The sequence below is a fragment of the Eulemur rufifrons genome, chromosome 20, assembly GCF_041146395.1.
Source record: "Eulemur rufifrons isolate Redbay chromosome 20, OSU_ERuf_1, whole genome shotgun sequence".
Taxonomy (NCBI): Eukaryota; Metazoa; Chordata; class Mammalia; order Primates; family Lemuridae; genus Eulemur; species Eulemur rufifrons.
This window is the reverse complement of record NC_091002.1, coordinates 50,834,175-50,856,405: the sequence shown is the minus strand read 5'-3', so window position 1 is coordinate 50,856,405 and position 22,231 is coordinate 50,834,175. Positions and strand designations below refer to the sequence as shown.

Below are 22,231 nucleotides of genomic sequence, written 5' to 3'. Positions count from 1 at the left end.
TGCCGTGCGTGCGCCGGCAGGTAGTGCGTGAGCAGTCGTCCCAGCGCAGTTCAGAGCAGTCTCGCGGCGGGGGTTGGATTACGGGTCTGGAAGAGGGAAGAGAACTGCACCCCAAGCTGCGCCCTGCCCTCCTGACGTGGGTCCCGCCTGGCCAGCGCCTCTCTCTCTGCACACTGGGGGGCCGCGGGGGGTCCTGAGCCGCTGGCCACGGGACACTGGCCACGCGCCCGGCCCAGGAGCAGAGTGCGGACAGGCGCGCGGGAGGCCCCTCATCCCTTGTCTCGGCACCGAGTTCTGTAAAGGGGGGGCTCAGCCATGAGAATCAGCCTCCTTTTTGGATTCTGGGTTATTTGAGATTCTGTTGAGATATTTAATTAAAATAAATGTTTGTTTGTTTGTTTGTTTGAGACAGAGTCTCACTCTGTTTCCCGGGCTAGAGTGAGTGCCGTGGCGTCAGCCTAGCTCACAGCAACCTCAAACTCCTGAGCTCAAACGATCCTCCCGCCTTGGCCTCCCAGAGTGCTGGGATTACAGGTGTGAGCCACCGTGCACGGCCAAGAGAGTGGTCTTTACAGCTAAGTGCAGCTCTGGGAGAAGCAGGAGACAAAGCTGTCCTCGTGGCGGCGGCTTCCTTTCGTGGGAGTGCGTGTGGGAGTGTGTGTGTTTGCGTGATGCCATGGTGCCGATCTGCATCCCCTTCCACTTGACGTCGCTCCGTAATCACTTTCCGTGATGTCATAGCTTCTCTGAGCTGCAGCTTTCGTTGGTTCTAAGGCCATGTCTCACCTTGCCGTGTCTACGTGTTGTGGTTGGTTCGCAGCACTTTCTCTTCCATAAAACCGAGTGACGGTATGTTATGCACGGTGGCGTCTGGAATTCCGAGAAGAACCATTCTTTTGAATTGAAAGGTCGTTATTTCGGGCCCTTTATTGTACCTTATGTGTTATCAGTGATTGAGATTTTTTCCAATGGTGAGTGACTGTGGGGTTCGGGGGTGTTGGTTTGCTTCAAATGGGCCTCTTGTGTGCGAGAGTTTTGGGGTGTGCCCAGGTTTGCGTCCTGGCAGGTGTGTGGGGAGGAGTCGTTCCCCGTAGAAACGCAGGCCTCCCTGCAGGCTGGACACTGGGCACCGCGCAGGTTGGGAAGCAGCCGAAGTGCTGTCGTTCCCAGCTCCGATCTGCTCCTGGCCCGCCCGGGTGGGCCAGCTCCTGGTGGGGGGTACCACCTGGAGCTTTTAGTTTGATTTAGGGGGGAGACTGAGTGGTTGAAGGCCTGTTCTCGAAATCCCATTGCCTCTGAGGAGGCAGAGCCTGTTAGGAGAGGGTGGGAGTGGTGGCCGGGCTGCCTGGTGGCCTGTTAGGAGAGGGTGGGAGTGGTGGCCGGGGCTGCCTGGTGGCCTGTTAGGAGAGGGTGGGAGTGGTGGCCGGGCTGCCTGGTGGCCTGTTAGGAGAGGGTGGGAGTGGTGGCCGGGCTGCCTGGTGGCCAGTTAGGAGAGGGTGGGAGTGGTGGCCGGGGCTGCCTGGTGGCCTGTTAGGAGAGGGTGGGAGTGGTGGCCGGGCTGCCTGGTGGCCAGTTAGGAGAGGGCGGGAGTGGTGGCCGGGGCTGCCTGGTGGCCAGTTAGGAGAGGGCGGGAGTGGTGGCCGGGGCTGCCTGGTGGCCAGTTAGGAGAGGGCGGGAGTGGTGGCCAGGCTGCCTGGTGGCCTGTTAGGAGAGGGTGGGAGTGGTGGCCGGGGCTTCCTGGTGGCCTGTTAGGAGAGGGCGGGAGTGGTGGCCGGGCTGCCTGGTGGCCTGTTAGGAGAGAGTGGGAGTGGTGGCCGGGGCTGCCTGGTGGCCTGTTAGGAGAGGGCGGGAGTGGTGGCCGGGGTGCCTGGTGGCCTGGGCGGAGGTGCAGCCCAGCAGGTGGGATGGTGGGGACAGCTCTGCTTCTGCAGGTTAGAAATGGGGAAACCGAGGCCGGGGCTTGTCCCAAGAATCACTCTTGAGGGAACCTTTTGTTCTGAATTCATTCTGTAGCGTAGTCTTCCTTTTCTAGATGTTTCTCTTGAGCAGCAGTTCCCATGGCTGGCTGGCTGCCTGCCCACCTGCCTTCCTTTCTACCGTCAGCACTGACCTATCTGGCTGTAGAAAATTATTATCATTATTATTTTCTTTGAGAAAGAGTCTTGCTCTCTTTCTCCGGGTAGAGTGCAGTGGTGTCATCGTAGCTCACTGCAGCCTCAAACTCCTGGGCTCAACGATCCTCCTGCCTCAGCCTCCCGAGTAGCTGGGACTCCAGGTGTGAGCCACTGCGCCCGGCCAGGACATTATTAAAATATCTTGAAAAACATAAATCAGAGCAGGAGAAAAGCTCTAGCTGGTAGGAAGGAAGAAGATGGACGCAGAGAGCACATGGAACCCGAGATGCCGACCGGCGTGTGAGGTGCGAGTGGCTGGCCTTTCTCCGGACCTTCCCTCGGGCTGAGCCGAAGTCCCCAGACGGGAAGAAAAACGGAAACTCTCCGTGGACTGCGGTGCACGCCGCTTGTCACGCTTCTATTTCCAGACCGCACTTGTCAGCGTCTGCCGCGTGCTGTGCCTCCGTGAGACCCGCGGGCCTTCTGGAGCCGCGACGTGGTGTGCCAAGTCCTGCCCCGATATCTTTCAGCCTGCAGATTCCGCTTGGGGCTAAAAATACACCTTCTTTTCTTAGACAAGTCTTCATTTTGTAAATTATATACCTTGGTAGACAACCTTTTAAAATCTAGTTTTTCTACTTTTCTTCCTCTCTAATGATTGGAAATTCTAATTCTAGTTAAGTTAGTAATTATGTGGTTTAGCTTTTATAATTTTTAATGACTACCACTGTAGGTGTATTCACGGTTCCGGAACAATTAAAAACTGACATTTTTATTGAAAAAGAGAGTGCTGAAAATCCTATTTCCTGGCCAGGAGTATTTTGGGGTATAAGACATGCCATCACGAAATTTCAGGAGCCGTGCAGAGGGGGGGAAGGACGCCTCCGAGGGGCTCCGGGTCCCGGCCGGGCTGCTGGGCAGTGGGCGTCCCCCAAGGGTCATGGTGGCGCCTGGAGGCACATCTGGAGGAGATGCCTCTCGACCTGCGCCGGGGGCCCCTCTGGCCCAGTGTCCGTGTGGCCGGGGGGCCCAGGGAGTGCGTGCAGGGTCAGGGCGGAAGGCCCCTGGCACTGTTGCTTGTTGCGTGGGGGGTCAGGTGTGCTCTAAGGTGGCAGTTTGTGTGCATGTCTGTCTAGGGTCAGCGTCAGGCCAAGTGTGACGTCACAGGGCAGGTGGTGGATGTTGCTGCCAGAGAGTGCTGCGAGCCCGCGGGCGGGGGTGAGCCCGGGGCCCCCGGCCCACGCGTGCCGTGCGTGCCGGGTGACGGCTGCACGGCTGTGCCGAGACCTCTGTGAGCTGACCTGTCTTTGATGTTGCTGTCACTGACGTGGCTCTTTCCTTTCCCTCTTCCTTCCCTGCCTCCTCCTGCTTTCCTTTTGGACCCAGGGAAGACTTGGGATTCAGATTCATATCCGAGCAGGTCAGCCACCATCCCCCCATCAGCGCGTTTTACTCCGAGGGCCTCAGCCAGGACTTCCTGTTCCACGGCTCCATCTACCCGAAGCTGAAGTTCTGGGGCAAGAGCGTCGAGGCGGAGCCGCGGGGGACCATCACGCTGGAGCTTCTCGCGTGAGTGGCGGCGGCGCCTCGGCTCGGCCCCTTTGGCAAACCGGGATGGTGCTGCTGGCTGGGAGGAAACCACTTTCCTCAGCTCCACGGCTGTTCCTGCTGGTGGGGAATCCTGTGCTCCCTCTGCCGAGGCAGCCAGCCCTTCCCGCAGCGGGCGCGTCTTCCAGGGAGGTTCCTGCTCAGGAAGGTGTCACTCGGGGGAATTCCTCTCTCCTCTGACTGCTGCCGTGTTTGCAGCCCAGCAAACCCACACGGAGCAGCTTAAGGGCGGTTTATTGTCTCGTGTGGTTTCAGGGCTGGGGTCCAGGCAGCAGAGCTCCCGGCAGGTCGCGGTGGAGGCAGCCAGGCTGCGCGGAGGCTGGACGGCCACGCACCTGCTTCCAAGCTCCCCCCGCTGCCGAGGCTGCCCGCAGCACGGCAGCTGGCATCCCTCAGGGACAGCGTGCCACGGAAGCCACGGAAGTGACCCTCCCCACACCCAACCTTCCGTGTGCTGTGGTCACACTGGCCTGGCGGAGTGTGAGGGTGACGTAGGGTTTGAATTCCGAGAGGAATCGCTGGAGGGGCTGCCCAGAGGCTGCCCCCCACTCCTGCTCTCCCTCAGTCTCAACCCTCTCCAGTCCAGCCAGCAACAGGCAGACACCTCAGAGCAAAAAATGAGTCCCCAGCGAATGCCGGGACGTTGAAAACCCCCGTAGACACACAGCGTCACACGCAGGTGTTCTCTGAGACGTGAGTCTTGTTAAGCCGCAAGCTGCCGCGATGAAGCGTTTGATGCAGTGTTGGCTGCGTGCCGGCCTGGCCTGGCTGGTTGCAGGAAGTGCCACGCGGCTCTGGGGGAGCAGGGTCTCCGTGGCACCACCCGGGCAGTGCGTCTCGGGGTCGCCAGGCCAACACTGCTGCATCTCACAGTGGCCTTTGCTTTCTCGGGGTGAGGCGTGCAGAATCAAAAAGTCGCAAACCTGATTAACATGTTTGGGTTCCGCCTACGAAATTGGAGGAATTCCAAACATACGCCACGAATACTCCTGCTCTAAGTGGAGTTTCGCCCTTAACTGTGGCTCCTTCACGCAGCCTCTGGGGAGACGGGGACCCGGTGACCTGCGTCTCACATTGCGGGTTTTTCCTCCTTGGCGGGGCCGTGTGGGAGGATGGGCAGTAGAAGAAAAGCGAATCGGGGTGCTGCTGGGAACGGAGGGCCCTCCCACACCCCCTCCTGCCGCCGCGTGCAGGACGGGCGTCACTGCAGTGTCTGAAGTGGCTTTACCTCTGACAGCTTCACAAGAAAGCTATTGCTGTTTCCGTCTTTTTTTATTGCTTATTAACTTGTCTTGACATTTAAATAGAAAGCTTTGTTGATGGTACAAAGGAAAGAAGTAAATTTCAAACAAATGCTAAATAAACAGACGCCCTGGGAGGGACTTCAAAGCAGGGCTGTGCCCTTGTGCGGGTCGGGTCCGCAGTCGTGCTCGGCTCTGCCTGGTCTCTGCGGTTTGGGTCACGCGGTGTTGTTGCTTTGCTGGCCCCTGACTTGCTTGTCTTCTGGCCTTTTCACAGACACAACGAAGCCTATACCTGGACCAACCCCACCTGCTGTGTGCACAACGTCATCATCGGGAAGCTGTGGATCGAGCAGTACGGCACGGTGGAGATCGTGAACCACAGGTAACGGTGCCCGCTGGCCCCCGCCCGCCCAAGGCTCCGGGTGGGGCTGAGTGAGCCACGGGGGTCCGTGCTGCAGGGTGGCTGCCAGCTCTAGGGGAGGGGCCGCTGCTGCCTCGCCTCCTCCCTTCTGCCCCGGCTGCTGCTGGACCCTCCGCCCGCAGTCTGGCACGGGGTCATCGGGGTGCTCCTTGGTGGTGGTGCTTTCAGTCTCAGTACTCGCTTTGTCTGAGAGTTTAACCGACACCGGAGAGCAGTGCTGTCCCCAGGTGAAATGCGGTGACCGTCCTCAAACATCGTCTGCCGCCCCGTCTCTCATACTCGTCCTGGAAGGTCACGGCTGGTCGGCGTTGCTGCTTAACAGCTTTAAACTCACCCATTTCAAGTAGACACTTAGATGATTTTTAGTAAAGTTACTGAATTTTGCAGCCATCCCCCCCCCGGCCGGGTTTGGGACATCTCTGTCTCCACGGGTGTGACAAAGGCCCGTCACACCCATCTGTAGTCACTCCCGTGCTACCTGCCCAGGTGGCCTCCAGCCTGCTTCCCCTCTAGAGATTTGCTTTTTCTGGACATTTTGTATCACACCACAGAAGCCTGTGTTTGCTTTTCCTGCAGAACTGGCCATAAGTGTGTACTGAACTTCAAACCATGTGGATTGTTTGGAAAAGAACTTCACAAAGTGGAAGGGCACATTCAAGACAAAAAGTAGGTCTGCGTCGGAGTGGTTCCCGCTGTGCTTGTGTGGCGGTGGCCCGTGTGCTGCACAGACCAGGTGGTGATGCCAGTGACTTCCGCGCCCTTCTCTGCCAGCCTGCGTTGCGTGTCGCCAGGCAAAACTCAACCCGAGCTGGCAGGGGCGTCACTGCCACGTGACTGGCTCACTGCAATCTTTAAATCAGGGACTTATACACGTTTTTGTGAGCAGAGAAATGGTCGCTACTGTTTTAACGAGTTTTGGGGGGTTTTCCCCCATTGGGTTAATTACTTTATGTTCTAGGTCTCAAATTTCTCAATTTTTTTTTCACTAAGGAATTTGAGCCACATATAACGTCAAGAGATTTCTTCCAGCTCCTAAAAGCTGTACATGTTCAGTTAGAAACCAGTCTCCAATTTAAGACAGTGGGCGCTTTTGCTCCGTCCACCCTCTCTTGGTGCCAGAAACTCCCCTGTTCAGACAGCCTGTAAGATGTGTCAGGCTTGAGTCTGACCCTTTCCCGGCAAGTCACACGAGGACTCGGCGTGTGGACCTCCACGGCCGTCCTGCTGGTGGGCGTGGCACTGCCCGGCACCCTGGGCAGCCTCTCCCTGCTGGGCATCAGCCGGGAGAGACTGGCCTGTCCCTTCACAGAAGCAGGTGGGGAGCCGAGGCTGACGCCCGTGACCCTCAGAGAGCTCGTGGAAGCCGTGTTTGGTGTTTTGGCTCTGCATCCTGAATTCAAGTGTGCTCCTTGCTTGGAGGTGGAGAGCTGTCCCAGCCGTTTCCCTGGGGTCTCCGCATGCCGGTCTGCAGGCCACGTCTGCACTCGCCTCTGAGACACACTCGCCCCCCGTGTCCTGAGCCTGCCAGAGCAGCACTTCAGGGAGAGCTGCCAGCGTGCGCTCTTCCTGGGAGGAGGCAGAAAAGCAAAAGCACGGAGAGTGCACATTGCAGTGGCTTCCCTTCCCTTTGGGATCGGGCAGAGAGCCCTGGTGGCCGATCTGTGAAGATCTCCAGACTTGGTGTAGGTGGAAGGAGCAGGCAGGGACCAGGACAGAGCAGACAGCACCAACCGAACACGGGAAGGGCCATGTCTGTGATATTGGTACCGAGACAAAGGGCTGAAGGACACACAGCGCAAGAAATTCACTGTTTAAGAAACAGTAATATTGGCCAGGCACGGTGGCTCATGCCTGTAATCCTAGCACGCTGGGAGGCCGAGGAGGGAGGATCGCTCGAGGTCAGGAGTTCAAGACCAGCCTGAGCAAGAGTGAGACCCCGTCTCTACTAAAAATAGAAAAAATTAGCCGGACATGGTGGTGCATGCCTGTAGTTCCAGCTACTCGGGAGGCTGAGGCAGGAGGATCACTTGAGCCCAGGTGTTTGAGGTTGCTGTGAGCTAGGCTGATGCCACGGCACTCTAGCCCCGGCAACAGAGCAAGACTCTGTCTCAAAAAAAAAAAAAAAAAAAGATAATGTCAGCTCAAGTTCGGCTCAATAATGAAAAATTATGATACGTGGACACATCCAGCTTTAAAGTTAAAAATGTGCTTGTTCTTCCTGTTGCCGCCTGGTCCCCACGGTGCTGCAGGCCCCTTTTGGGGTTTGTACCTTCATTTTCTTTCCTGCTTCAGTGCATCAGGGTTAGGAATAGCTTCCCCCGAATGGCATGAGTAGAAGTCCTAAAATGCACATTTTCGTCTTTGCATTTCTGTCCTGAGATATCCCAAAATGTAGAAGACGGCATGGCAGGAGGGGAGTTTATTCCGTGGTCAAAGTCAAGGTGCTGCATGTTCAGATGGGTAGTTTGTAACCGCTCTTAACCTGGTCTTGACGATCCCATTTGACTGCAGCAAACAGAAGCTATTTATGATCTACGGCAAGTGGACGGAGTGCCTGTGGGGAACAGACCCCGTTTCCTACGAAGCCTTTAAGAAGCAGGAGAGGAGAGGCGGCCACCCTCGGAAGGCCAAGCTGGTAAGGGGCCTGCGCCCGGCCGACACCCACGGAGCTGAGCCACGGGGGGAGGGCTGCCTGGCCGCCACCGCCGCCAGCTCGGGCATAGCAGGGAGCCCCGAGTGCCCCAGGAGGGACCCTGGCCCAGCCAGGAGGGACGGATGTTCAGAGCTTGTCTGTCTGGATGACACTGCTTGTGTATGAATTCTGGCATTGGTGGTGGCGTTTGTCTGTGTTTCGACTGAGAGGACGCAGCTGTTGTAAACCATGGGCTCGGGGTGTCCTGTGTCATAGTCTCCGTCCCCCAGACTGGAAGTACCCGGGGGAACATCAGGCCATTTCTTTTCTGGTAGCTCCAAGTTCTGGGCCCTTTTTATTGAATCTCCTTTCTTCCGTTACCTGGGTTAGCCTAGACATATTTGAAAAATCAAGTGAACTTCATTTTTGTCTTTTCCTTCTGAGGACCGATGTGCTCAGCAGTGAGGAGGCGCTGGCAGGCATTTTCCGCCCAGGGCTTCGGGACACTGATGGTCTCGGGCCTAGTTTTTCTTGGGCTCAAACTGCAAGTGATGGTTCAAAGGTGTGTCATTTTCCTAGACAATACATTGGAATGTACCGAACCTGAGATGTTCAGTGTTCATTTAACAAAAATATTCAACCTTCTCCAGCATTCTGTTTTCTATATTGTAATATTTAATGTGTGCTATTAGGCACCTTTTCTAATAATTCTTTTTTTTAAAAAGAAAAGATAAAATTTCATTTAAAGGCTACACAGACTCAGAATGTGAGGTCCGGTTAGCGGCATCTTTTGACGCTTTCGATTGGCCTTCGAGTTCCTTTGGGACACCCGGAGATGGGGGAGTGTTTTCTGTGAAGACCTGTCCGGAGCTGTGTCTCAGCCGCATCCGCCGCACAGCCAGGGGCAGCGTTGGCACCGCCGTCTAGAGTCAGGCGAGGAGTCTTGAGCTGTGGTGCCCCTGTTAAGTGTTCTGCCTTAACAGCTGCATCTAATAAGCCATTCTTTTCCCGGGACCTATTTGTATCTTTTTATTCAGAGGAGATGTGCGGTCAGGATTCAGTCTAGAAATGCTGAGATACCATGAAATTACCACGTGTGAACTGCTTCTCGATTGAGAGCAAAAGGCAGCATTTAGCAAAGCCTCCCGGTCTCAGAGACACGCCTCTCGGGAGAGTCACCGTTAGCTCCGTGAACGTGCTATTTTGGAAGGCGTCACCCCGGGTAGCCGTGCTCTGACGCGGTAGAGTGACCTTATGGTGCACGCGCCGCTCCCAAAAGGAGCGTGCGCCGTCCTGCCTGTCCTGTCTCTGGGGGTCAGCGCGGCGCGGCCCTGCACGGGGCCGTGAGCCACTTCAGGGGCAGAAGGCCTGACTCCTCTCCACGCTGATAGACAGGATCGCAGCCTGGGGAGGAAATTTGATTTTCTCCTTGGTTAAAAAAGGAAAGGCCATGTCGCTGTGCTCGGGGCCTGGTGGCTGGTCTGAAAGGTGCTCCGAGAATAGCTCTGCTCCCGGCTGCCAGCTGTGCGCTGGGCGGCTGTACCGCGGCGCTCTGTGTTTCAGGACGACGGTGCCGAGAGAGCTGATGGTGACGTGGCTGACGACGTGCCTGAGGTGCAGGAGACCGTGCAGGTCGTCCCGGGCAGCAAGCTGCTCTGGAGGATCAACACCCGGCCTCCCAACTCCGCCCAGGTCTGTGCCCCGCCGCCCCCACACCCCTCGGGGCCAGGCCTCGGTCTGCACCCGCCCGGGCAGGGCCTCAGCCTGGCCCCGTCCCCGCGCCCACGCTGCCCCGCGGCCCCGCGGCCCCGTGTCCCAGGCAGACAGCGGACCGGGCCCCACTGCCGCTGCGCTCGCTGTGGGGTCTGGGAGCTGGGGCCGCGGCGGGACAGGACGCACCGTGTCCACTGCTGCACGGCCCCAGCTCAGCCGTGTCCCGGGTCCCACGCGTTGGAGCTGCGCTCCAGGCACACACTTGTCCCCCTGCCAGGAGTGTCACACACGCCTGTGCCCGCCACGGCCTCTTCTGTGGGATTGAAAGGGGGCTCCAGCCTGTTTGAGGAGTTTGTTTTTCTGACTTGTCAATTTAGATGCTTAACTGCATTGTGACATTAGTTTCTGGTAATTACACTTACAATTTTAATTACGCATAAAATAAAATATATCACATATATAGTACAAATAAATAATACAAAATATGTAATATATTGTGATATATATTAATGTAATATATGATGGATATATATTTAATAAGTTTTATTATAATATCTTACATCATTTACGTATAAAATACACATAACTTACTGTAAACATTTGACTGTATTTGTGTGTCCTGAGGAGCTAGCTGAGCTTGCGTAGAGAAAGAGAGAGAGAGCAAACACTCGTCCGCGGGGACAGTAGCCGGCCCAGCACCGTCCCCCTGTCAGTAGAGTGTGAGCCGTCCTCGCGGCGCCAGCTAAGAGTTTTGTTTGGAGAGACTCAGCCTTTCAGGGAAATCCTGCTTCCTCTGTCCTTTGGTTCAGGGGATTTATTGAGTCCCTCCTGCCGCCAGGTGGGCCCAGGGCTCGAGGAGCCAACTCCACACCTCGCGGACGAGGCCCCGTGGCCCCAGCCCAGCAGCAGGGGCGCGGCGGGCGGTGGACACACGCCTGAGCGCCACGGTGCCTTGTAAGGCGCCAGGGAAACAGCCGCCAGGGCGGGGAGGGGTTGAGTGCTGTGGCTTCCGTCACGAGGAGGGCGGGCACCCAAGGGGGGGCAGGGGGACAGCTAGGCAGAGTCCCAGGCGCAGACTGGGGCAGGAGGACCACGAGGCCCGCAGCTGTGGGGGCGGGGGTGGGGGCTCCGAGTGACACGGGGCACCGGGGAGTCATTTGAGCAGAGACTGGGTGGGGCTGGCGCTTCCGTGGCCCTGCTGGCTGTTTGCCGAGACCCTGTGGGGACAAGGGCACAGAGTGGGCGGGGTGTGAGGCCGGGGGCCGTGGGGCGGCGGGTGCAGCAGGCCCCTCTCAGACCCCCGGGAGAAGCTGGGCAGACACATGCCCAAGGCGGGAGTGAGGGTCTGGGCTGGAGAAGGAAACGTGGGTGACCCGGGCACGGGGTGGACGTCCCCCGAGCTCGGGAGCCCCGGCCTGAGGTCTGGCAGCCCCGGGCTGGAGCAGCTGCGTGGGGTGCAGAGGAGGCGCCGGCTTGGGGCTCAGGGTTTAGGGCAGGACACGGGCGGCCTAGACAGGACAGTTTCCAGCGAGCGAGCGGGTGGCATGAATCTTCTCTCTGTGAAACTGTGAAGGAAAAAGAAATTCATGCTAATTTTGCTGTCGCGCCTCAAACTGTAAAAGTTCCAGCCGCGGCGTGTGACAAGTGCGTAGTTAAGATGGAAAAGGCGTCGGTTTGTGGGTGGGAGACGTGAGCGGAAACGCGCTCCTACCTCGGGCGCCTGTTGGGCTTGGTCTGTCCGTGGCGGTCTCGGGTGGTCCCTCGCGGCCGGGGCTGCTGAGTCGTGTCTCTGTGCTCTCACAGATGTATAATTTCACCAGTTTCACCGTGAGCCTCAACGAGCTGGCGATGGGCATGGAGAAGACCCTGCCCCCCACGGACTGCCGCCTGCGCCCCGACATCCGCGGCATGGAGAACGGCAACATGGGTATGCTCACGGCTGGGGTGGGGGGACTTGAGGCCAGGGGCGCCAGGTGACCCTGCGGGCTGCAGAGCTCAGCGCGGGCTGCTCCAGCCGTCGCTGTTGGACACCCGCAGGTCTCTCCTGCCCTGCCCCAGGCCGCGGGTAAAGACAGCAGAATTAAATCGCCAGGAAACGAAACGAACAAGAGCATATAGAAAGTATAAGTCCCTCATTGTTCATGACCAAATTCAACAGACGTGGGGGCGAGAGTCGCTGTGGGGGGTGCTGGCCCCTCGGCCCACGCCCCGCCGGGCGCCCCTCCCAGTGCGCGAGCCCGCGGACTCGCCTTCCTCGTTCACCGACTCATCTGGATCAAAGCAACAGCGAAACCCTTGCTGGCGACGCTTGTCTGGGTGCCCCCGGCTTGGCGTTGGTTGTATTTTGGTAGAGAAGCCCACCTCAGGGGCGTGGCTGGGAGTGGAGGCACCTGCCCCTCTGGCTCCCGCACAGCGAGGCGAGCGATGCCTTCCCGCAGCCAGACGGCAGTTTATCCTGACGGGTTGAGGCTCAGTGGAGCTTGTCTTTAAGAAAGAAACAGGTGCTGGACTCACATACTTTGGGGCTGTGCTGCCCACGTGGCTGGCTCGGCGTTGGGTGGCGTTAAGTCGCTGCGCAGGCTTCAGACACCCGCAGACACGCCCTGTGTCACGCTGCTCTAGAGCTCGCGCGCACACAGCTCCGTGAGGAGCCACCCCGTGGGTGCAGACGCCGCCAGGCCCTGGCACCTGCGCCTGTGTTTGGTCTCTTAGTCACAAGGCTCTTTACCTGTGGCTTTGCAACCAAAGGGGGACTTGCCTCCTGGGGGTCTGGGGGCACATGGGCTCCTGAGGTCTCTGTGGGACGTGGACAGCAAGCGTTGCTGTCTGCCTGACTTACCCAGAGGCCTGTTTGCTTGGACCTAGACCTGGCCAGCCAGGAGAAGGAGCGGCTGGAGGAGAAGCAGAGAGAAGCCCGGCGGGAGCGTGCCAAGGAGGAGGCGGAGTGGCAGACCAGGTGAGGGCTACGGGGCCAGGCGCCGGGGCAGCCAGGAGGGCCACATACACACCGGGGGAAGGAAGGAAGCCCCCTCACCCCCCACAGACCCCCGTGGCCAAGCAGTAGCTGATAAAGGTAGTGACACCAGCAGCCACACCCAGCTGTCACCGTATCCATAAGGGTCCCAGGTAGGGCACACCTGCCTGACTCTACCCAGCTGGGAGTGGCCTGTGCACAGAGGCTGGTCTCTTCAGACCTGGGCCTTACCGTCACGCTTCAGTGGCGTATTTGACCCAAAGCGCTCTTCTCCAATACGGCAAATTTAAAGAAGATACCATGTGACCCCCCCCCGCCCCCACCCCACACTCAAGGTGAGTACACCTGACGAGAGCGCATCAGTGCAACCCCCACGGCCCGTTCCACACCGGGGGGTGAGGAGCACCTGGGCTCAGGGCCCTGCGCCCCGTGGGGCCACGTGGCATGGAGCCCCCATCTGGAGCCACGCCCTGCCTCAGCCACGCTCAGGCTGGCCTTCACGCCCGGAGAGGTTCTGTGAGAATTAAGTGCTGTGGCATTGAGACGTGGGTAGGATGGGGACACGGAGCAGGCGTGTGCACACGCAGGCGGGCACCCCTCCCGCGGAGCCAGCGAGCTGTTTTCTCACGCAGCCGCCCTAGACTGATGTTAGTGGCTTTATTCTTTAGTTGTCACGACACGAGAATAATTCAGTCAACAGGGATTCAGTCCATAACGCGCCGTAATAATTAAGCATAAGTGAAACATGTTTGTTACAAAGCTCTGGCTGTTTTGGGCCGTTTCGGTCCGTCGGGCGATGCCCTTCCTTGTGTTCGTTTCCAAGGCCAGTATCGGCCGCGTCTGTGACCGCGGTGGCTGCCACTTGGAAGCCCATTCTTAGTGCTTGTGCTCACAAGTCTAGTTAGTGTGAGGCTTTTGGTAGTTAGATATTTGGAATTTGTCCTTGTAGTTGACCTTGCTTCATTCTGCTTTTTTTAAATATTAAAAAATATATTGTGAAAACAGTGATTATTTATCCTCGGGAAACAATTTCTTCTACTGTCCAAGCTCCCCAAACACTCCCCTGTCCCCAAGCACCAGCGGGACCCACGGCAGCAGGGGGACTAGCCCGTCCTCAGGCCCAGCAGGTGCTGGAGGGCACGGCCGCCGTCACTCTGCCTGTCACCTCTTCCCTTGTCCTCAGAAACAATCCTGGGTCTGCTTAAACAAAAGGCCACGTGAGCGTGTAACTGCTCTGGCCTTGAGGAGGTCCCAGCGTTACTTAGGACAAGTGACTGTCCTCTGGTAATGTCCTCTGCGACGGTTTTGTGTTGAGTTAACGCCGTGAGATTTCTGGGACGTGCAGCTGACATGGTGGGTGACGTTTGTAGTCACGGTGAAGGTGTGCTCGGCAGTTCCCACTTAGTGGTCGCCCTGGGCTGCGTTTTTCAAACACACAAAGGCCAGCGGCCGTTTCCTTGGGGCTGAGCGTCGTCTCTGTGTTCTGCAGGTGGTTCTACCCTGGCACCAACCCCTACACGGGGACCCCCGACTGGCTGTACGCGGGCGATTACTTTGAGCGGAACTTCTCTGACTGCCCAGATATCTACTGAGCACCTCGGGGCCCCTCCAGTGCCACGCCGACCTTCGCCACGGCAGAAACGGACTCTCTAATGACCGTGTTCGTGGAGATTGCGTCGTCCCCGGTCAAAGGTTCAAGTCTAATTAACTGTTGATTGCCAAGCACTCTACTACTGTGCAGTCTCTTCATACAGCTTCACTTGGGATCATCGTTTTCATTAAGGTCTAAACAGGAAATTCCTCTCCGCTCCCTCTGATGTGACGAGAACCCACGGGGCCTGCTGGGCTCGCGGCTCCACTGCTGGCTGCGTGAGGGAAGCGGGAAGCTGCGTGGTCTCCGTACCTCGCGGGGCAGAGGGCTTTGCAAAGTATTTTAAACCTGGACCGATGCGGGGAGAGATGGACTGGGAAATAACCCTGCGGAGGGTGTGTGAAGGCCGGGAATCGCTTTCTAAATTATGCTAATACAGAAGGGAAGATTCTCAAAGCATCAGATTGAATGAAATGAAAAGGTCTCAGATTCTGTATTTTTTACCAATCTTCAATAATGTAAAGATTACTTTTGAAATATTTAAGTTAAAATTACTTGAATAGTATTTTGCTGAAGAGCAAGATATGCATTAATCACCAGTTGTATACTGTCCAGAGTGAAGCATCACCGTGGCAACCCAGAGTGGGCAGCAGCAGTGAGAGTCGGACGAAAATGCCCCAGGCGCTCCCACCCTGAGGGAGGCCCAGGCCCTGGCTGTGGGCGCCCTGTTGCCGCCAAGCCTCACTGTCACCACGCACCACGCCCACACCTCAAAGGGGGGGCCATTCTTACAACACTCGCCTGTATCCATAGCACTCCCAGTTCCGTTTCCCGGCATGCATGTGTGAAATCCAGTGAATCCCGTCTGGTCGTGCCTGCGGGAGGGCCAGAGGCAGCGTCTGCTTACGGTGGCGTGATTAAAGTTATTGAACCAAAAGTAGGTGTGTGTCCATCTCAGCACTCGTCTGTATCAGGGGACTAATGTTATTTATGTAGAAATGTCAGCGTGGTAGATCATGGTAGAGCTCTTTGAATCAAAGACAGTCTGCCGTGTGCGCGTGTCCCGCACATGCGTGCACACACGGCTGTATGGAGTGCGGGTTACTAAGTCAGGCACTTCTCAATGAGAGGTCATCGTTGTGTGTCTACGCTTCAAAATCACCTTTTTAATTAAAACACTTCTAAAAAGCGAATACTTGTTTTGAAAGCTTGATTTTGTAGCTTTGGAACCTGGGAGCGATGGCGTTTCCGTGGAGTCTGGTGTCGACCTCGGGGCCGCGGTCCCCGCGCCACCTGCTCCTGAGAGTCCCGCGGAGCCACCTGTGACTTTCAGGTGCATCTGGGGAGTCAGGGCTTTGACTTTATGCGGAGAGGAGGTTCCGAAACGCCTGCTGGTTGGAAGGTGGAACTCCTGCGGCGCCGGGGGAGGCTCCTGTTTTCCAGACGGGCTGTGAACGGGCCGAGCCTCCACGGAAGACAGAGCTGAGAGCATCAGCGGGTAAGACCCCGAGACACACTCAAAGCATCGCATTTAGGCAAGTTTAACAACTGCTTACAGATGATTCCATTTTTTACTGCTTAAAATACTTTGCCAGCAGGTCTGCATTTCTGTGTTCTGGGGCCAGGCTCTCGGTGTCCCAGCCTCACACACGGCCCCCACCCGCCCCATCCCGGCCGGGTCCCTGTGCGCACGCAGGTGTCCCAGGTCCAACGCCGGAGCAGGATGGGGAGGAAGGCTGGCAGGAAAACACGGCCACGTTTTCGGGTTATTTTAATTTCTGGTTTAATCTTTTGTTACTGCTGTTTCCACAAAGACACATAAGAATGCTGTCACCTAAACTTTGTCGCCCTTGATATATTGATGTCAATGCCTGTAACAGAGTTTTCCAGTAGAAGATGCATCTTAAAGGTGCTCCCCAGCACCATGGAGAGCAACGGCCTCCTCCAGGGCCACATGTTAGTGTGACGCTGTGTGCCCGCGACCTCGGGCCGCAGAGTTTTTAAAAGCAACTCTGTACCATAGAGCGACTTCATGGACTGAAAGGCCTAGCAAGCTTCTTTCCCAGCAGAACTTGATATTTCGGTTTTGCTCCTAACGGAGGGCGGGTGTGGGCTGCGTGTCCGTGGCGGGCGTGGGCTGTGTGTCTGTGGCAGGCGTGGGCTTTGGGCGTGGGCTGTGTGTCCGTGGCGGGTGTGGGCTGCGTGTCTGTGGCGGGTGTGGGCTGCGTGTCTGTGGCGGGCGTGGGCTTCGGGCGTGGGCTGCGTGTCCATGGTGGGCGTGGGCTGCGTGTCCGTGGCAGGCGTGGGCTGCGTGTCCGTGGCGGGCGTGGGCTGCGTGTCTGTGGCGGGCGTGGGCTTCGGGCGTGGGCTGTGTGTCCGTGGCGGGCGTGGGCTGTGTGTCCGTGGCGGGCGTGGGCTTCGGGCGTGGGTTGCGTGTCCACAGCGGGCATGATGCTGAGCAGACGCACGTCCGCCGAGTGTGCGTGTGGTCAGTCGTGTCAGGGCACACGGTGCTGACCAGGCACCACGGGGGTGGACTGAGGGCCCAAGTTGCTGGCCACGCAGGGTCTGCCTGACACTGCCCTTCTAGGCTGGGTCAAGGGTTGAGGTCACCAGCGCCACAGCCTTCTTACCTGGGCGCGCCTCAGTTGGCGGGAAGGCTCGGGGAAGCAGGCCCTGGTCTGGATGGACATCACAGAAGGTCAGCCGCCCAGGCCGCCGTGAGAGCCGGACCCTCCAGAAGTCTCGTCTCTGCGGGAGCGTGACCCAGACGGTGCACCTGACGAGGACAGACATGTGCCTTGGCTGCTCTGCACACGCAGGTGCCCCAGGAGGGGGCGTCGGTGCCCGGGAGGACCAGTCCTTCTGGCTTTGCCCACCACTGTCATCCCTTTCCGACTCTGTCCCCAGAGCTCATGGCGATGCTTGTGCTTCTCAAGGGTTGAGGCACAGTCGGCCACACAGGCAGCGTGGAGCAAGGAAGCCAGCGTGGGGAGTGCCAGGCGCAGCCCCGACGGCCACAGGGAGCCTTGGTGGGCCTGGTGCTCGTGCTGCTGGCCACTTGTCCAGGTGACCTCGAGCATGAGGGACGTGCTCTCCAGGCCCTCGGAACGCATGGGCAGGAGATGAGAACGGGGCAAGAGCTGCCGACCCCCAGGCGGCCCCGGCAGGGAAGCTTCCTCACGAGGCCGCGTGCTCTTTGGGAAAAACTTCTCTGCAGCAGAAATGGGGTTTACAAGTTGCAGGTTCTTATTGTTGCCACGAAGAACAACGAAATGACAGTTAACAATTAATAAGAAGCTGCCACATTTCAGAAGCACCATAGCCCCTGTCCCGCTTGGCTCTGAGTTCAAAGGGCGAGGGTCCTCGGTTGTGCGCTGCCTACGACACTTGGACCTGAGGAAGCTCTTACCTCCCTGGCTTTCCCCTGCGCCGGCATTGGACTTGCCCGTGTCCAAAGAGGGTGCAAAAGATCGGGACTCCATAATAGTCTGATAAAATCGCTCACAGGCAGGCAGGGAACCGGCGTCTCCCTCAGTATCCCTCGGAAGTCAGTTCCTCCCGTCCTCCCCACGCGTGGCGTGAAGTGAGATCACTGCAAAGTGTCCCCGAGTTCCCATTACCTCCTGGGGGGGTGTATCCTGGCCAGTCAGCTCTTCGCCTGATCAGCTGCTCCTGTGCCTCTTTGGGACCGGCTGTGTGGTCGGGTTTCAGGGGAGCAGAGCTTGGTGTCCACAGAGGCGCAGCGCACAGGGCCCCGTCCCCGGCCGGCCTCCCCGCACCGGCGCTGCCCCGGCCCTTCACTCCTCGCGGCTCGCAAATGCCGGGCGGGAAGGGACGCTGGCTGGAGGGACTCATCTTCATGTATTTGGTAGCTGTCGGTACACACCTGTGTTAACAGAGTCACGCTCAGGTTTTCCTGGGGGACCATGTGTGGATCTAAGACAAACGTTAACCTTTGCTTTGGGGTAAAGATTCTTTGGGGGTGGGCTGTCATCGACGTTTGTTTTACGTTGAACAATGTTCACTGTCTCAGCCGCGCTGGCCATTCTGAGAAGGCTGCAAATGGCAGGGTACAAGTCCTTGGGTCCCGACATCAGATGTTTACACCGTGTGTTCTTTGGTCTTGGCCTAGCAAACGGATCGTTTCCAAAAACTGCCGGTCGCAGTGGAGAGGAGGTGAAGGGACGCTTGTAACACCTGTTGGGTGGCACCCTGGATGGACGGTCTAGGCCCTGTCCCTGGGGATCGGCGGCGGCGGCTGCTGGAAGCAGCAAAAGCCAGCACGTGGGGTTAGCGGGACCCGCAGGCCGCTGCCGGCTTCTGCCCCAGCAGCCCTGGCAGCTGCACACTCTCGAGGATGGTGAGCCGAGTGCAGGCCGTTGTCCCCGCGGTTGCCGTGGCTCTGGGCAGGGACAGACAGTGCTCTTGGAATGTTCCAGGTCCACCGATACGGGGCTTCACCCTCGTCCGAGGAGGATGGCCATGGTGCTCAGCCTGCCCGCCAGAGCCCAGGCTGGTGTCGCAGGTATCTCGTGGCCACACTTGCCACCCAGCCAACCAGTGGGGACCAGGGCAGTGGCGTGCCCAGGGCTCACGGCTGCCACGTGGGTGCTCCGTGTGAATTCTGACAGCTCACGCTGCCTCGTGCCCGCCAGCAGTCCACGTGGTGAGCATCTGTCACCCAGAAGGCCTGTGGTGCCCTCTGTACTCCGGCCTCCCCGCCCAGCGCCTGGCCACCACCCATCGGTCTGTCCCTGTAGTTTTGCCCCTCGGATAGTCTGGCTTCTCGCACAGAAGGGCGCGTTTGAGAGTCGCCGGTGGTGTGTGGGTCGGTGGTGGTTCCTTCCGTGCCCGAGCAATGAACGGTGTCCGTGGTTTACCCGCTTGCCAGGGCGTGGACGTTTGGGTTTTCCCGAACATGGGGCAGTTACGAGAAAGGTCGTGCGGACGTCTGTGTACAGGTGGTGTGGACGTCGCTCCCACTGCTCCTGGGTGAGGGCCTAGGAGTGGGATGGTGGGTCGTACAGCAGTTGCGTGTTTGACTTTCTAAAAAACAAAACTGCTGCCTCACCAGAGAGGACATTCAGATGACAGATACGCCGCGGAAAAGCTGCTCCACTTCGTACGTCATCAGGGGATTGCACACTGAAGCTTGTTCACCATCAGATGACTAACGTCCTGAGCTGTCCCTACGAGAGGACGAGCCCCGAGCACGGCCAACACCGACGCTGCCAGGCACGTGCGGCCACAGGAGCTCTTGCCGCAAGGGCTGCCGCCGTGGCAGTTTCCTACGAACTAGACACGCTCTCCCCAAGCAGCTGGCAGTCTCGCGCTTTGGGATTTACCCAGATGAGTTGAAATCTTACGTCCACACAAAAACCCGCACACGGATGTTACAGCAGCTGTGCTCATAATCGCCAAAACCGGGAGGCAGCCACGACGTCCTTCCGCAGGTAAGTGGAGAAGTACACGGGTACGTCCGGACTGTGCCATATTACTCAGCCTTGAAACCAAAATGAGCTACCAAGCCACAGAAACACATGGCGGAATCTCAAATGCATATTTTGAAGTGAGAAAAGCCAGTCTGAAAAGGCTACACACTGTGTGATTCCAAATATATGACATTCCAGAAAAGGCAACACTCGGAGAGAGTAAAGATCAGTGCTTGCCAGGGGCTGGGGGAGGGAGGAGAGGGATGAATTGGTGGAGCACAGGGGATATTTAGGGCAGTGAAACTTTTCTGTATGATACAGTGACGGTGGATAAATGTCATTATAAATGTGTCAACCTGGTGGGCACAGTGGCTCACACCTGTAATCCCAGCACCTTGGGAGGCCAAGGCAGGAGGATCGCTGGAGGCCAGGAGTTCAAGGTTGCAGTGAGCTATGATTGCGACACTACACTCCAGCCTGGGCAACAGAGTAAGACCTTGTCTCTAAAAATAAATAAATTTGTCAAAACCCATAGAATGTACAACACTGCTATGGTTTGAACGTCTCCTGTAGAATTCCCGTGTTGAGACTTGACGGCCAAAGTGAGAGTTGGGGCCTTTACAAGGAGAGTGGGCCGTGGGGCTCCTCCCTGGTGCGTGGGGTTCGGGCCTCACACCAGAGGCCCAGGCGGCCCTCCCTCTGTCTGCTGCAGCAGCTGCGTTTGTGCCCGCACACCCCAACAGGCACCATCTTGGAAGCAGAGAGCAGCCCTCACCAGACACCAAAGTTGCTGGCACCTTGATCTTGACTTCCTGACCTCCAGAACTGTGAGAAATCGATGTCAGTTCCTCATCAATTACCCGGTCCGTGGTGTCTGTGACAGCAGCACAGATAGACCACGAGTGAACCCCAAGGTGAAGGACGGACTTCGGGTGACGATAACGTGTCAGTGTCGCTTCGTCAGTTGCAACAGCCCTTCTGCTCTGGGGGTGCTGGTCGTGGGGAGGGTGTGTGTGGCGGGAGGGGGTGTGTGGGAACTCTCTGTACTTCCTGCTCAATTCTGCTGTGCACCTAAAATTGTTCTAAAAAATTAAGTCTATTAATGAAAAAAAGTTTTAAAAAGCCTACACCTCCAACTTTTCCCAGTGGCTGCTCCATTTTGTGTTCCCAGCACTGTGGCAGACTCCCCAGCACTTGGTAGCGTCATTTTTCTTTGTTAGTTTTTAACCATTCTGATAGGCGTGTTTTCGTTTGCATTTTCCTTGCTGAGCATCTGTCTTGCCGGCCTTTGCTACCGGCTTTCTGCAAGGGTGGGGCTTGTTTTTGTTTTTTGCTAAACAGGATTGATAGGAACACTACTTTGGAAGATCCGGTTGGTTTATCCAAATCCCTTTAGTTGAATACACGTCCTGGCGACACTGCTTTTCTGGAAGCTGAAGATATTTTACAGACATTATTCCCTGACTAATCAATACAAATCAATGACCAGTTGCAAAATAACAATAGCTGCTGCCCAGCAAGCGCCTCCCTCATGCCGGGCTCCGTGCCGACGTGTACGTTCTCTGGGTCCACAGTCCTGACACGGGGCAGCGTGTGCTGTGGCCCCGAGCGGCCCCGATGGCAGCTGGAGTCACTGAGGCTGGCGGTTCCTCTGCGCTGCCATCGCCGGGGAGCTGTAGCCAAATCCTCACCCTCGCGCTCCCAGGAAGGGTGAGAGTTTCAAGCACGTGTGAAGAATTCTGCCTTAAGAGATGTTTTGAGCCATCTGAGGCCACAGGCCGCCGGCCTGAGCAGAGGAAGTGCCAAGTCCAGGCCATTGGCCCCTGCCGGGAAGGGAAGCCTGGTGGCTTTGGCGTCTGCAGAGCTGGCTTCCTCGGCTTCCATGGCAGCTTCTGAGTCGTTCATGGCTTTGAACAAGTGACACTTGCCTGCTGGCCTCTTGCCTGGAAGGCCAGGTTGGATTCTCACTTTCCCTCGTTCCTCGTTCCACAGGGCACGTCTGCAGGGGCTGCCTCCTGTCGCCCGCTGACAGCAGTGCTGAACGCTGGCTGCTCGCAACAAAGGGGCTCTGGAGCGCTTCAGATTCTTAAAAGCTATCCAGGACCCCAAAGAGCTTTTGTTTATGTGGCTTCATCTATTGATACTCACCATATTAGAAATTTTAAAAAGACATTTAAAAATATGTATGCACTAATTAAAAATAACAGTAACAAGACCAGTACTTGTTAAAATAAATAAAATTTTTATTGAAAAATAGCTATGTTTTCCAAAACAAAAATAAATCATTAGTTCAATTAACTTTGTAAAAACTGAAGCATTGTAATAACAAAAGATGGAAAGTAAACAGGACGCTGTCCACCGACAAGAGGACGGATCTAAGTTGTGGGACCTCCTGCATCCGGGTGTCATGTAGGCGTTAAAATGAACAAGCTAGAGCCACTGTGCAACACGAACAAACCTCACAACATCGCGTGAAAAATACACCTTTACACTTTTTAG

General features: G+C 57.1%; 1 protein-coding gene across 1 annotated transcript in view; it reads left to right on the top strand.

Moving 5' to 3' along the window:
* Positions 1-14,372, top strand: part of OSBPL2 (oxysterol binding protein like 2) — a 41,478-nt gene extending 27,106 nt beyond the window's left edge. The window contains exons 7-14 of the mRNA XM_069496289.1: positions 3,501-3,683; positions 5,241-5,348; positions 5,964-6,053; positions 7,899-8,022; positions 9,583-9,711; positions 11,536-11,659; positions 12,598-12,688; positions 14,196-14,372. Of these exons, the coding sequence (XP_069352390.1) occupies positions 3,501-3,683; positions 5,241-5,348; positions 5,964-6,053; positions 7,899-8,022; positions 9,583-9,711; positions 11,536-11,659; positions 12,598-12,688; positions 14,196-14,298 (952 nt within the window). The 3' untranslated portion in view covers positions 14,299-14,372. The remainder of the gene's footprint in view (positions 1-3,500; positions 3,684-5,240; positions 5,349-5,963; positions 6,054-7,898; positions 8,023-9,582; positions 9,712-11,535; positions 11,660-12,597; positions 12,689-14,195) is intronic.
* The last annotated feature ends 7,859 nt before the right edge of the window (positions 14,373-22,231 follow it).